This window comes from Lepidochelys kempii, chromosome 9, assembly GCF_965140285.1.
Source record: "Lepidochelys kempii isolate rLepKem1 chromosome 9, rLepKem1.hap1, whole genome shotgun sequence".
NCBI classification, from domain to species: Eukaryota; Metazoa; Chordata; order Testudines; family Cheloniidae; genus Lepidochelys; species Lepidochelys kempii.
In genome coordinates, this window is record NC_136388.1 from 36,329,419 (window position 1) to 36,344,208 (window position 14,790).

The following is a 14,790-nucleotide window of genomic DNA, read 5'->3' on the forward strand; positions in this document are numbered from 1 at the left end:
CTTGTGTTTCAATCTGATTTCTTTTTCTTGACAAGAAGTAGTTTCTACATGCTGCCATGTAGAGGGATTTGAGTTTGGCAAATCTCCTGAATCAGGAAAGGCTGGGAATGTTTCAAAGGCAGCTCAGCTTCTGGAGTAGAGTGTAGTATAGCTTCAGTTTGGAGTTGCTGTGAAACAAACCTTTCCGGCTGACTTACTGAGGTCCTTGACCACCTGTATAGCTCTTCGTGGTTGGAAGGATAGGGTGTTTTGACACAGGGCCTTCGAAATGGGGAAGAATGGCAGAAAGTGGATGGAATTTACCCTGATGACAAATGACAGCTCAAAGTTCCACACACTACTTCAGCCCACATTGTTGCACTACCTGAGCAGATGGCTATCCATTTTCCATGTGCAGTGCAGACTGATTCTCTGTACCAGCCTGGCATACGGCAGTATAGGGACAGGCATGCAGTTGGGTCTAACACAACGGTCCCTGATTGGGAATATGGGAATCCCTGTACATTTTATCTGTGTAAAGGCATGGGCAGAAGGTCTGGAAGTGGATTTCAGTCCGAATAAGGGAATCCTGACAGACCCACCCCAGAAAAAAAATATAAAACATCTATAGTTATAAATAAAACAAAATAAAGCATGACCCCTTAAATGTATTGCAGCCTCTACAAGGGCCTGCAAGCCCTTGCAACAGCTGCACCTACATGTTGAGCAAGAAGAGAGAGAGAACAGTGCCCCTCATGAGAGCCTTTAGGGCAGATACGTAATGATTCAAACTAGCTTTACGTTCCCTCCAGAGTGAAAAATAAAAATGTTGCTACTCAAGAGCAAGTTAGTCCATCCCTGCTGTGGCCACACGTATCAAATATATGATACAGAATTGCTAAATTTACCAGGGCCCATACCAAGTAAGTGTGCAGTAGTGCATATACAAAGCACATATCTCCACAGTTACTGCATTCTTTAGCAATTCGTGCAGTCATGTAAAGCTTGCTTTTATTACACTCTGTGTGTGGGCAAAATGATTTGGCTATGTGTCTTTGAAGATTGAGCCATTGAATACATCTGTGGAAAAGAATGGAACTTTCCTTGGGGGACAGCATAATTGCTGAAAGGTTACAAAAGAATACTGATATTTTGACATACCAAAGGCCCAAACCAGTCACTTTCATATAGCTTACTGTAGTAATGTGAAGCCTTTCACCTGTTGTTATTTCTGAAAGGATTAAAATAGAAGCTTTTTAAAATAAGTAAATGGGGCCCAATATGGGTCTACAGCATGGATTTTTATCTCAGAGATCAAGATATATCAGAAATCTAACTGATGTTTTATTTTGAAAATGTGTGGTGGGAGAGTGCATTCAGGGCTGTTTAGTTACTGTCAATTACCGACTTTCTGTTGTTAGGTGATATTTTATGTTCTTCATCTGTGCTTGTGAATTGGTGCTGCCCCATTGGTGGCATGAGTTTGCCAAGTCCCTCAGTGTTCAGAAGCCTTGAGAAGGAATGCTTTGTTCCAGATTGCTGTGACTGTGTGCTCTTCTTAGAGACAAGCCTCAATCAGAAATTCAGAGTTAGCCCCCAGTACCTATACCACCAAAATGGTTTTGGACTTGGGCCACCTCCAAAACCAGAATGTGTCTCTTTTCCAGGTCCATTTCAGAGGCAGCCCACGATAGCTGAAATTACAAGAACAGTGGATTTTAAGAGATTTCTAGCATTCTGGTCTAAATCTTAAAAGAACAGGTCAGGAGACTGACACCTTTGAATTAGACCTGCTTAATCTCCAGCTTCTGGCCACAGGCTCTGAGTTTCTGACTCTTGCCTACCCCCTCAATCACCAGCTTTTCTGCCAGCTGTCCAGAGCTTTTGGTTATATCCCTAGATTGTTTTTTTCATATCTTGTCCATCATTGGAAGCCAGTCTCTCTAGGTGCTGGGCAGGTGGGAGGCAGGCAGATGGGAGGTAGCCAGCTGAGACATTGCCTCTCCCATTGCATGACTAAGACACTTAGCATGGAGTGAATGTGCTCATGAGCTATCCACACTGCAGAAAGGCAGAAGTCTTAGGCTGGCAGCAGTGCAACAGCACCAGGAAAATCATCAATCTTTGTTCCCCACCACCACTCACAGAGTGTGATGAATGGAGGCGAGGGGAATGGATGAAGAGGACAAAACCTGGTGTAAAGCTGCAGTAAGTGAGAAGGAGTGGGTCCAATGGGTGTAAGTAATTATGCATTTCCAAGTTTGAGGAAGACTCAGGTCCTCCCGCCTACATTAGTTTCACACCATTGTAACCTCAGTGACTGCTGTTAAGTAACTCCCGAGTAACTGAGGAGTTACTCTGAGTAACTGAGAGGAGAATGAGGTTTTGAGCTGGTGTAGCATACATGTTGAAAAGGCCAGAAGTCAGTGGAAATAATACCATCTTTAAACTAAATTAAATTCACCTCTGTAACAACCCTGTGATTTTAGGGGAATGATCCTGTAGGCATTGGGTTAAGCCTTCTATTTCACTGCTATCTCATCTTTTGGTTTCTTATTTCTGAATCTGAGATTTCTTCCAGAAGGAAATATTACTGAACTTCAGGTGTTGAAGATATCAACGTTTTAAGTCACAGGCCAAATTTCCATAGTGTAGGGGCAATAAAGAAGCAAATGGAGAAAGGAGGCATTTCTTTCTATTAGTGGCTACACAAGAAAATATTTAGATATAGACTTGAATCAAAGACTTGCACTGGATTTCATCTGCCTGCCAGGACTTTGAAGTGCATATGGAAAACTGGATATTAATGTTTTCCTTCCAAAGTCTTTAAGATTCAGCATGTGAGTTCTATTGCTCTTTTAGATAAAGTCTGATAGCATTATATTATCTCATTTGAACATCTTAGCACAGGCTGTAAAGGAAAGTGGATAATACAGACAACAGATGCGTTCATTTTAATAATCTTTGTTCTCTTTTTCACATGAGAAAATTGGAAGGTGATTTCTTCTTTATAGATCCCACATAACCCACTTACATGGATATTTAGTGTACCAGGACTGCAGCCTCTCCTGGATGGAGACCAACATCCCCCTCCCTTCTGCCAGTATATTTCCAGGCTCCATAGTTCCCTATATGTGCTGGGTTATCTGATAGAGGCAAGCTGCCCAAGCACACCTGCTTGCTTTCTCTTACAGATGGTTAACAGGTGTAATTTCTAAAATTATAAGTTACCACATAGCTCTTCCGAGGCAAGCCTATTTTATTCTTAAAGTAAAAAACATTACAGAGAATACATATTAAAAACAATAAAAGAACCTACATACATGCTAATCAGCTTACCATGGTTCAGCCCAGCTCTAAGATGGGTTCCGGCAGGAGCAGTCCTTCAAATCCCCACCCAAGGAGATTCCTTGTGGTTACAAGTTCAGCTTCTCCTCAGAACAGGCACACAGTCTTATGGAGCCTCAGTAGGCCCAGTCCTTGCAACCGTTTTCAGCAGTCTAGGGCCTGTCCATTTGCTGGCTCAGGAGGAAGGCCCGGAGGCAGTGTAAAACCAGACTATTTCTCCAAAAATCCTTTCTGGGCCTGTTGGTCCCTGGAGAATCCAGTTTGAACTAGTGTAGGCACACCTCTCCTGGGGGTGGCTTCAAAGGCTGATAATAGAAGAAGTACATTAGCATCCCCTTCTCTGCTAGAGGAGGTACATAAAATGCCACAATAACGCATACACAACTGCATTTTTAATGCAATTAAAAGGGCTGGAGCACCCACGGAAAAAAAATAGCAATTAGCTGATCAGGGCCCGCAAACAGCTGATTGGAGGTGCCACCAAACAGCTGGGAGAGGGACTTGGGGGAGGGTGGAGAGCAGTGAGCAGGCGGGGACCTCAGGGAGTGGATGGAGCGGGAGGGTGGGAAGAGTCAGAGTGGGGGCGAGGCCTCGGGGCAGAGCACCCCTGGGGAAAAGAAAAACTCAGCACCTATGAATCCTAGACCAATAAAGCTCAACTGAATTCAGTAAAGTTTATCTTAATTCCGTAAGGTTTGTTCAAGGTATTACCGGATATTGTCAGTCTGTCAAATCAAGCAGCCATGAATGAGTTGTTACAAAATGCACATTCTGAAACCCTTTTCTTATTTTTTATAGCCTCTATCAATAGCGTTTAACAAAAAAAAGTGTCTACACCTCTGTTCTAAGATGAGGATTATTTCTATTACAGATAGAGCTGGGTAGAAAATGTTTTTTCTCCCCTGTGAGAATTTTTAGAGTTTGGACATTTTTCTTGTGACAAATCAACAACAGAAAAAAAATCTAGAAAATTTTCACAATCAGTAAACCTGGAAAAAAATCAGTTTGGGAATGATCAGAACTTTCTTTTTTTATTTTAACCTTTTTTTATTTATATGTTGTAATTAAATTTAAATTTAAAAAAATCCCAAAATGGGAAGTTTCAGTTTTGACTAATCAGAATTTTCTGGTGAAAAAAATTTTTCATCAAAAAATTCCTGACCAGTTCTAATTACAAAGCTATTCCTCAAAGAGGAAACCCATACCATCAGACAGATTCTCCAATTCAATTACATGACATCTATTTATGCCAGCTAAGGCTCTGACCTCATTTTCCTAACTCTAGCTCTCTTACTTAGAAGAACATTGTGCTATAACTTCACAAGCTGGTTGACTTGAGAGCTACACTTAGAAAACAATCTAGAGGTCTTATTCTTTGCATTGGGAAATAATAATGATGTATGGAGCTATAAAACTAGCATGGCACAATCATCAGATTTAATTAAGGCTATTAACTGAAAAAAGATTGAAACCTCAGACTTAAAAAAGGCCAGGTAGTACTACTGCCTGGATGAAATCTGCAGGGTTCTTCGATATCTTTACGGTCATGGCTTAATTTTTGTTAATGACATCTTTCTGAAATACTAAAAACAAATGAGTGAGCTTTGACAGCTATAGTAAATGGTTACTAATGCTTTATTATAAAGAAGGGCCATCCTGGTATGAGATCTCTTTGAAGTTTAAAAGAGTGTGATAAACGAGGCTTATAACTGGTGTTATAAGAGTATTCCATAAAATTTTGTAAATTTGGTAAATGTGAAGAGAGAAATGTACTGTATTAGCATTAGAGAATCTTGTAATTTAATTCAATTTCAATAAGCTATTTCATTAACTAAAGAGCTCATAACTGGGCCTGATGCATTAAACATTTACTGCAAGTACATCATGATGATATAGACCAGTTTTAAGTCTGATTGCCATTACATTGGGAATTGATTTTTTTTAACCTTCATTTAAGAAATATATAGCTACAATCATATACACATTATCTCATTTTTTGTTTAAATTACCATTCAGTTTTCTCTTCTTAGAATGACTCTAACATGCTCACCAACAGCATCTTGCACTTTTCCAAAAAGCCATTTCAAAATGTGGTGACTGGTAATATCTCATCAGAATTTCCCACTGTCTTCTTTCCATGAAGGGGAAAATGTATTGTTCGCAATGGTCAGTTCTTCCAGTCTTCTGGAGAGATTTGTTGGTTGATTTCTTAACCTCATATTAACAAAATTGTCCTGGAGTTGTGTAGAAAAATGGGCAGACAATATACCTAAGTTTTTTCCATGGAATCTTTGAATTTCCTTAAACAGTCCTCTGTTGGGGGAACAATCTAATTTAAAGGCTATCTAATGCCTATGGTTCTGTAAATAATATTTAACTGTAAGAAGAAAGAATGAAGAGGAATGGTACAATTTACAGCCTGTATTAGATTAACAACTGGCCTCAATTATGTAATTGTCACAAAGCCATTTATAGAGGGAGCAAACTGTTCTGGAAGAAGGAAGGAAGAGATGGTGCTTTGAGAGGCACAGTCTCTTTTATGGCTGTTGGATGTACGCAGGGGGACTTCAAATGGGACTATTTGTGTAAGATAATTTTCACCAACATGAATAAGGGTTCTGTATTCAGGTCCTATTAGTGAAACCCACTCAGACATTTTAATCTTTCAAACTGGAATTTTCCTTGCACTTTAAAAGTGGATGGAGAAGAGGAGAAATGTTATTTGAGCAGAGATTAAAATAAAGTGCTTTCTCCCTGAAAGCCTGTTCTGAAGACAAAGTCTTTGGATGTTATGTACTGCCAGAAAAAAACAGTTTATAAGGAATACAATGGAGTTGGCAGGCAGTTCAGAAGCCTTGTAGAGATTAATCATTCATATTTTGTTTAATACATTTTTTCACAATAATGTTGGTAGGATTAAATTAAGTCAGTGTTCTAGATTCTTCCTCTGGTTCTTTTCTGTTCTAAGCATTGTGTTATATATTCACAAGGCGTAACTGCTTCAGTACTTCTTTGAATATCACTAGAGCCCTGCAAATCTGTGGATATCCGCTCTATAGCCACAGATATCCACAGACCTTGTTTGCTGATCGTGGATGGACATGGATCAAAATTTTATATCTAGAGCCTTGCAAATCTGCAGATATCTGCTTTATATCCACAGATGCGGATATCCGCAGACCAATTTTACAGATCGTGGATCGGATGCGGGTACAAATTTTGTATCCATACAGGGCTCTAAATATAACTTTACCTCTCTGTAAAGGTTAAAAAACAATGAATATAAACATTGGGGTGAAGAATGGATAATGCACATGGCATACACACAGGACAGTTATATTTATTAGATGCATCCTGGCCATGCCAAGCACTTCAGGCCTTTAGGACTGGTTGGGAGTACTGTACAGACAGTGTCCTACATAATAAAGGGATGGTTGTTAGTCTCCATTGTCTTAGAGACATCTTAATACTATATTGTGATGACTCAACAATATTCGTGTGCGAGACAAACTGAAAAGCATAGGGAAAAGAGCAGAAGTGGGAAGGCTCAACAACCTTGTTCCCAGTGCTCTGACCCTCAGCCTTGGAGAGGTGAGTGATGTGTTCAGGGATCATGTTTTCCCCTAAAAAGTGAAAAAAGGTTATTTTAACTTGAATTTTCCATTTCTGGTGGGGTTTGGGATGTAGGAGGAGCACTAGTAAAAGCTGTTGGGTGTCAGCGAGAGGAACTGACTCAAGTCTCTAGTGATTTTACAGGAGTGTCCATGGAATGCAGCAGTACAGCAGTTGTGTTGGGGGAAAAAGAACAAAGGGGCTCATCACTTTTCTAACTTCATTAGTTGCTCTGGAACTAGTCAGCAGCTTCACATAGTTGGTAGTATTTGTAAATGTCTTGAAATGGGAGACTGCATGAAACAGAGGATTCATCATAAGCAGCAGAACCTTTGACCTCAGGGTCACTAGTTCAATTCCAGCCCAAGTTGGTGGTGACTGAATACTCTTACCAGTTTACTGATTTACTGGTTTACTGATTACTCTTACCAGTAGTTGTTTGATGGAATGAGTTTGGTGGAGCTAGTCCAGTTCCTAGTGGGCAAATATCCACATCACAGAAACTACATTTAATACTAATTGGTGTCTTTCTGGCGTTCTCAACAGAATGTTGTATGACTGAATGGGTATGGCATAGTTCAGCTGTAGAGGTGGTCTCTCCAGACAGCACTGAAACACATAACAATGCTTAGCACTTGTATAGTGCTTTCGTCTTCAGAGAGCTTTAATTATTTATCACATAAGTTGCAACCCACATGTGAGATACTGTAGGAAAGTACTGCCAGAAGTTATGTAGGAAAGCTATACTGCCCATGGTATAGCAGTTTTATAGCTAAAAGAGGACTTCAGTCTCCTGGTGAGCATAGACAATGTTTCATGAACATTAATATCACAAAATTTGTCATTTATGTTTTGTTTTTTAATGCCACTAAATTTCCTTGAGTGTTAGTCCGACGGTGGTTTGCCATATAAAAGCCCCACCACTCCATGTGACTTTTTTCAATAACTTTTGAAAATAGTTCCTGTCTTCATTTTAATATTTTTTTCTTTTTGATACAACAGAATAACAGGCTTAGGAAGCATGCCTTTGAGCTGAAAATGAATGACCTGACATACTTTGTGCTGGCAGCTGAAAATGAGCAGGATATGGATGACTGGATTTTCACTCTCAACAAAATCCTGCAAATAAATCCGGAGGGGACCATTCAGGAGAGGAAAAGCGCAGATCTCACCGATATGAAACTTGGTAAGAATGAATGTATTTGCATTGCTTTTTGTGCTGAATACAAAAAATGCATCTTCAGATTTTGGTATCAGATTGTTTTAACTGCCAGCATCTTTGATGGATTCTGCACCCACAGCAGTATCGATTTTTGACAGAATGGCTCCAAAGCTTTTACATTCACTGAAAGTATCAGTTAACTCTTGGGGGTAATTTTCAAAGGGCTATGTGGAGTTTAAGCATCACAGCTCCCAGTAAAGAAGTGTGAGTCATGTGACAGCCTTGCACAAGTAGTTCTATATAAATTGAGTCTTGCCTATCGGTCTTCCATTTAATGTGTTTGTATGTATACTTTGTGACTTGCTGTCCTGATATTGTCTGAAAGTTTTAAGGAATTTTAGTTTGGAGAGGTCGGTCAGTGTTTTTATGTTTGTTTGTTTAGTTTTCGATTTTACCATTTTTTTTCCTCTTTTATTTATTTATTTTACCTCTGGAAGAAATGCAAAATCCCAGCTGTTATAAGTTTCCATTTTGATGGAGGCTTAATACATTAATGTGCTAGCATTTATTTCTGGCAATTGTGAATGAATTTGTGTATTAATGCCCTTTCACTATGTGACAAGACTCTCTTGGCCAACACACCAGGGATTGAACCAGGGACTTTCAGACTTAAAAGCATAAGCTAAAGCTCTAGAGCTGGGAGTGGGTAACAACTAATATCCCCTGTATATTGGGCATGAAGGGAGAGGCATAACACACTCACCAGTAGGTTACATTCTTTTTCAGCTCAAAGAAACCTTGTCCCAAGTGTCAAAGGCCACGGGTTCAAATTTCATTGAAGTCCCCACTTATGTGATGACCATCCTCTTCACTGGTATACCAGAGACTGAACCAGGAACCTAAAAGCATGAGCTGCTACAGCTTGAGCTAAAAAGCCACAGATCAGTAGCTGGAGGCTGTAACAAATAGCACTGGGAGTCAAAATCAAAATGTTCCCTGGGAGTGAGTTGTTTGTGATGTATCTTCCAACAGAGGAAAGGCAGGTTTTCTGTTGGAAACCTGCCAGCTGACTGTCCCACTATTTGGCGGCCTACCTGGTTGACTGCCAGTCAGAGTTGTGAACCTAGGACTTCCATGGTCCATGGCTCTGGGGCAGCACACCATGCAGACTGCTTTGGAGCCATGGACTCCAGGACTTCCAAGCTCCCTGCAGTGGAGCCAGGACCTGTAAGCTATGGGAGACCTGGCTAGAGCACTACAGTAGGGGACCTCTGTAAGCCCTGGAAACTTTCAGGGCTTCCCAGTTTCCTGCAGTGGAGCTGGGAGCCACGGCTGAGCTGAGAGCCTTGGTGCTTGGGCTTCCAGATAGCATTTCATTTTACATTTTTATTTTATATATTTATACTTTTCAAAAGTAATAAACATGACATTTTTATTATGCTGTGCTGGTATAAAGTACTGTGTGGGTCACATGTACCAAACAATTTGAAAGATGATTACTAACACAAAGAGAGGTTTAAAAACCCAGCACATGTCATTTTGTGTTTTAAGGCCATGACAAAGCAAAAGTGGTTCCGTTATTTTCTATTAGAGCTCTTGGAAGCTTTATCTGAAACAGAATTGCATTCAACCATAAGTAACGCTAAGAGTTTTCAGGCCATATTCTCCCCTAAAGTAATTCAGCGTAGCTCCTTTGAAGTCAAAATGAAATGTTTTGATTATTTCAAAACATTTTTTCTCAGAATTTCTCTTTTGTGGGAAATTTTGGAAATTCTACTTTTCATTCCTAAAGAGAACAAATTTATTTTTGAAGGTTTTTGGAATTTCTCACCGAACGGAAATTCCAACTTTTAGTAAGTTCTAGTAGTAACTCATATCATCTGCACCACAATTGGCTAAACTACCAAGGGGAAATAAAAATAAAAAAAGGATCTTCTACAATTGGAGAATTGCAGAGTTACATAGAATGATTCTCTACAGCTCCCCATTCTGGATTTATTTGTCCACAGCAGACAAGCCCTTGGAGTTTTTGGAGCCTTAGGACTTGGTCCCTAGCTGGTGTAAATCCATCACTGGAGTTACACCAGTTTATAATAACTGAGGATCTGGCCCATAAGATTATAGTAAGTCCCCCGTGCTACCTCAAGAGGGATGGAGAAAGGTGAAAAGGCCCCTTCAGTAGGGGCATTATTATTTATTGTGTATGCAGTGCTCATAAATGTGCTAGATGCTTCAGAAAACAAATACAGACATGACCTTTGCCCTGTAAAGAATAACATCCAATTTTAGTTATGGCAAAATAAGAGGCAGTAACAAACAATAGTGGGAGATGGGGTTGGGAAGGACAAGGGTCACAGTGATAAAACCACTCTGTTAAACAGTTACAGAATATGTATATCTTGATAATTTGCTGTGCTAAAAGTGACAAAATATGGAATAGATAAATAGGATGTGAACTGGATTTTAAACCTGGAGGTTAATTGCAGGTGTAATACAAATCTTATAGTCATTCTCAATAATGGTTTTCTTTTTAAGATTCTGAAGAAGTTTCGGAGAATTATGATTGCCCACAAGAGGAGACTGATTCTTCAGAGAACACCTTGCACCCAGACTTTGCAAAAGTAATAAACATGACATTTTACTATGCTGTGCTGTTATAAATTACTGCATGGGTCACATGTACCAAACAATTCGTAAGATGATTACTAACATAAGGAGAGGTTTTAAACCCCAGCACATGTCATTTTGTATTTTAAGGCCATGACAAAGCAAAAGAGGAAGTGGTTCTGTTATTTTCTATTAGAGCTCTTGGGAGCTTTATCTGAAACAGAATAGCTTTCAACCATAAGTAACGCTAAGAGTTTTCGGGCCATATTGTCCCCTGAAGTAATTCAGCATAGCTCCTTTGAAGTCAATTTATTCAAGAATGATTCATTCTCTTCTCTATTCAGCATCACTGCATTTTGGGAAACTTTGCCCTCAAGGAGGCAAGATTTCCAGTATTGCCTGCAGAGTTCCAAGGAAATTGGCTGTGTACTGGTGGTTATCTTATCTAATTTCACTGAAAGTTGTCGGTAGTGCTGGGGAGAAAGGAGTATGGTTTTTTTTTTCTTTCTCTGAAACTCTGGCATAGACTTCTCCATCAAGATGAGCTAATTTAAAAACAAACAAACGAACACACACAAAAAGTGAATGGCGGCTACTTTTTAGTTATTTACGGTAACAAATGGCTAAAAAGCTATGATAAAAATATTATGTCGAGCTATTTTAAATGAATGCAGCTGGGTTATGATTGTCTATCTGATCTACTTTCTAATGTACATCACCATGACAAATTTATCTAAAGTAGATGATAATATGATACATATAAAGGACCAAATTCTGCCCAGATATGTGGGTGTCTCACTCCCCAGTTACTTCAGTTATGAGTGGCACATGAATCTGAGGGTAAAATTTGATCCCGGTCGTACTGTGTAATGTGCTTATGAAACAGATTGACCTGAAATTTCCAAAATAATATTAAAGTATCACTGAATTCACGTGTTTGAAAAAATGGAATCCAAATGTCTGTTTTGTTTTTAGATAAATTATTCAGCCTTTATTGGCACAGAAGACTGATGGTTAGAAGTTTGGGTTCTATTCCTGGCCCTTCACTGTGATTCTTGGGCCAGCTGCTTAACCTCTCCATACCTTAGTTTACCTATCTGTAAAACTGAGATAAAATGCATCTACCTTACAGGGATGTTGTGAGGTTTAATTAAAGTTTGACACTTTGGGCTCCTCAGATGATAGCTACTGATAAAAATAAAAAGTATTATTTTTATAAATGAAGCATCAATAATTTTTCTAAGTGTTACCAACTGTATCTGGAAAAAAAATGTCTGTATACAGAAGACTAATTTATTAACTATTGCCACAGTACATCGCGGAAACAGAAGAAACCGTGAAAGCTTCTCGAAATACGGAACGACTAAATCTGTTCTCCTTAGATCCTGATATAACTGTAAGTGAGAATCCTGTTTTAGTTTCTAACGGTATTGAAGATAAAGAGGCCCAAACTGACTTGGTTACCAAAAAAACTCAAGGGTTGTTTAGAGGTCAGCAGGCAGGTTGGGTACTTACCTATGCAACAGAATTCCACATCTGTGTTGAACACTATTTGGAATGTTGCATCTTCTCCTCACAAACAGTGTTTGAGCTACCCATCTTGGCGATGGCTGCTGCTGATTTGTTGATTATGTAGCATTATTTATAGCTGATCTGCTTTTTAGATGAGTGGCATTAAAACCTAGCAGTGGGTGATTCTCAAAAAGGTTTCAATTTTGCTTTCACTTGAAGTCAGTGGCAAAATATTATTGACTTCAAGAAGTAACTGCACTGGGACCAAAGCTTGGTTCAGCTGGAATAAGAATACCAAAGTTTAGTTCCTTCTCTGAACTATGTCTCAACCTCCTGAATCTCCCAAACTGGACTGGAAATCTCACAAGAACAGGCTATCTCAAGATTCCTGGTACTTCCTCATGGTCTGGAAATACTACAAGAATAGCATTTTTCATGGTTATTCCCTACTTTGGCTTTTACTGCAAAGATGCATACAGAAAAGATAAGCAATGGGAAGAAAAGTTCACCAAAGCTACTTAAGTAGCTTAGCTGGGGATTTGGAAGGTTCAGGTTGGTTTTAATTTATTTGAACATCTTTAGTAGCTTAATAGACATTAAACTTCAGGATTCAGGGCTTGTTACTTCTCTCATTGAATGGATGTTTTGCCAGTGGTTAATGGGGAACAAGACTGGAAAAACAGTCATCTTTATGACAGGTTTCAGAGTAGCAGCCGTGTTAGTCTGTATCTGCAAAAAGAAAAGGAGTACTTGTGGCACCTTAGAGACTAACAAATTTATTTGAGCATAAGCTTTCGTGAGCTACAGCTCACTTCATGCATGCATGCATCTGATGAAGTGAGCTGTAGCTCACGAAAGCTTATGCTCAAATAAATTTTTTAGTCTCTAAGTCATCTTTATGTTGTTGAGAAATAAAAACCTTGCCTAAAGCTGTAGTCAGGACACCCCTCATTCAAGTCAACTGAAATATAGGGTGATAGAGGTCTGAAATCTACTACACAGATGTCTTTGGAGTTACATTCTGTAGTGTTTTGTCTACATTCATCTAAACAGGGAAATAAACAATTCAAATTGGTCTCTGTTTTTCAAATTACAAGAAATTGACACCAAGGTGCTGGACTGGAATTCAGGGGATGTAAATTCAATTCTCAGCTCTGCCACAGACACCCTATGTGACTGTAGGCAACCTCTTTCCCTCAGCTCTTAATCTCTAAATTGGGAGTAATAATACTCTCCTTCCTTATAGGGGTTATATGGGGATAGATTATTCATGTTTGTGAGGTGTTCAGATACTGCAGTAGTCAATAGTGCAGATAGAAATCTTATTTATAATGTTGGATTTTTTTTTGTGTATACTACACATAAATAATCAGCCCAAATTGTTTATTCTAGGCCTCAAATCTTCAGAAAAAGGAGTTTCCAGGAACAGATTCAGTGATCAAACCATTTGAGGAAAAGGATGCAAAGAGGATCATGATAACTTGTAAATCCCTCAGTTTGAATCTTCAGGCTTGTGTGACTGAGAACGAAAATGATCCTATAACCAATGTAAGCTATGTATATTTCTCTGCATATGCATGTCTCTTTTTCTCAAGGATGGGACTGCTTAAATCTGCATTACTGCTGCAATTAGGAGGTGTGATGAAAGCTCCTTCTTCCATATTCTAAGCTCGCTCTTCCCTCTCCCTGTGTGTATGCATTAGGCTTTAATCATGTACTCAGGGAGTTCTTAGACCAATGTTCTGCGGTTAATAATTGTATTGAATGTAGCAATAGAATATTTTGGAGGTATTGATTCTTTGTGGATCTAAGTGCAATAGAAAACAATCTGTGAAGATCCCGGTCAGCCTTTTCTTCACTCTGCATTATGGCCCTGATCTAAAGCCCATTGGCATCAAGACTCCCATTGACTTCCATGGGCCTTGGATCAGGTCCTATAAGCACACAACAAATTGGTATCAATGTAGAGCGGGCAACACTCTATCTGATAAAGCACAGTGTTTTGTAATGCTAATGTGCTCCCTCCATTGTACAAAGTGGGACCACAACCCAGTAGTTCACTCTGACTTTAGGAGATGTGTATATCTGTTGTGATGATGGAAGATTATTATTGCATTAGGATAGAAAATAGCACTGGGCCTGTATACAAGCTAAATGAAAGTAGACAAACTTTCATTTTATTGATTAAAGTGCTTACAGACTTTATAAATCCATGAAAGCACAATAAATATTGAGGCACAAAACTTAATCTGTAATATCCTCCTCCCGCTCTTATTCTTGTAAAAAAAAAAAAAAAAAGAAAGAAAGAAAACCTAAACCATCAATGCACAATCCCTGGATCTTGTTAACTTCTGCTTTAAGTGGGAGAATTTCAAATATTTCATCAAATCCCATGTTCTGGCAATTCAGCTTCCATCCATTACATATGAGACATTGATTTTTCATTTGCAGATCACCACTAGAGTGGGTGCATAATCGGCATATGGTGGTCAGTACTTTTACAGCAGAATGAAGGAGCTGGGGAAGTAAAGTAATGATGATTGTAGCAAGGAAATGCAATAATTCAGTCC

At 39.1% G+C, this 14,790-nt stretch overlaps 1 protein-coding gene across 18 annotated transcripts in view; it reads left to right on the forward strand.

The window, feature by feature from the left end:
- The window catches only part of DOCK10 (dedicator of cytokinesis 10), a 245,032-nt gene that overhangs the window by 123,315 nt on the left and 106,927 nt on the right, over window positions 1–14,790 (forward strand). For 17 of the 18 annotated variants that reach the window (XM_073359912.1, XM_073359918.2, XM_073359919.1 and 14 more), the window contains exons 8-11: window positions 7,942–8,125; window positions 10,637–10,722; window positions 12,021–12,104; window positions 13,613–13,768. In XM_073359912.1, the coding sequence (XP_073216013.1) occupies window positions 7,942–8,125; window positions 10,637–10,722; window positions 12,021–12,104; window positions 13,613–13,768 (510 nt within the window). The remainder of the gene's footprint in view (window positions 1–7,941; window positions 8,126–10,636; window positions 10,723–12,020; window positions 12,105–13,612; window positions 13,769–14,790) is intronic. The other variant, XM_073359914.2, reaches the window with a different exon arrangement.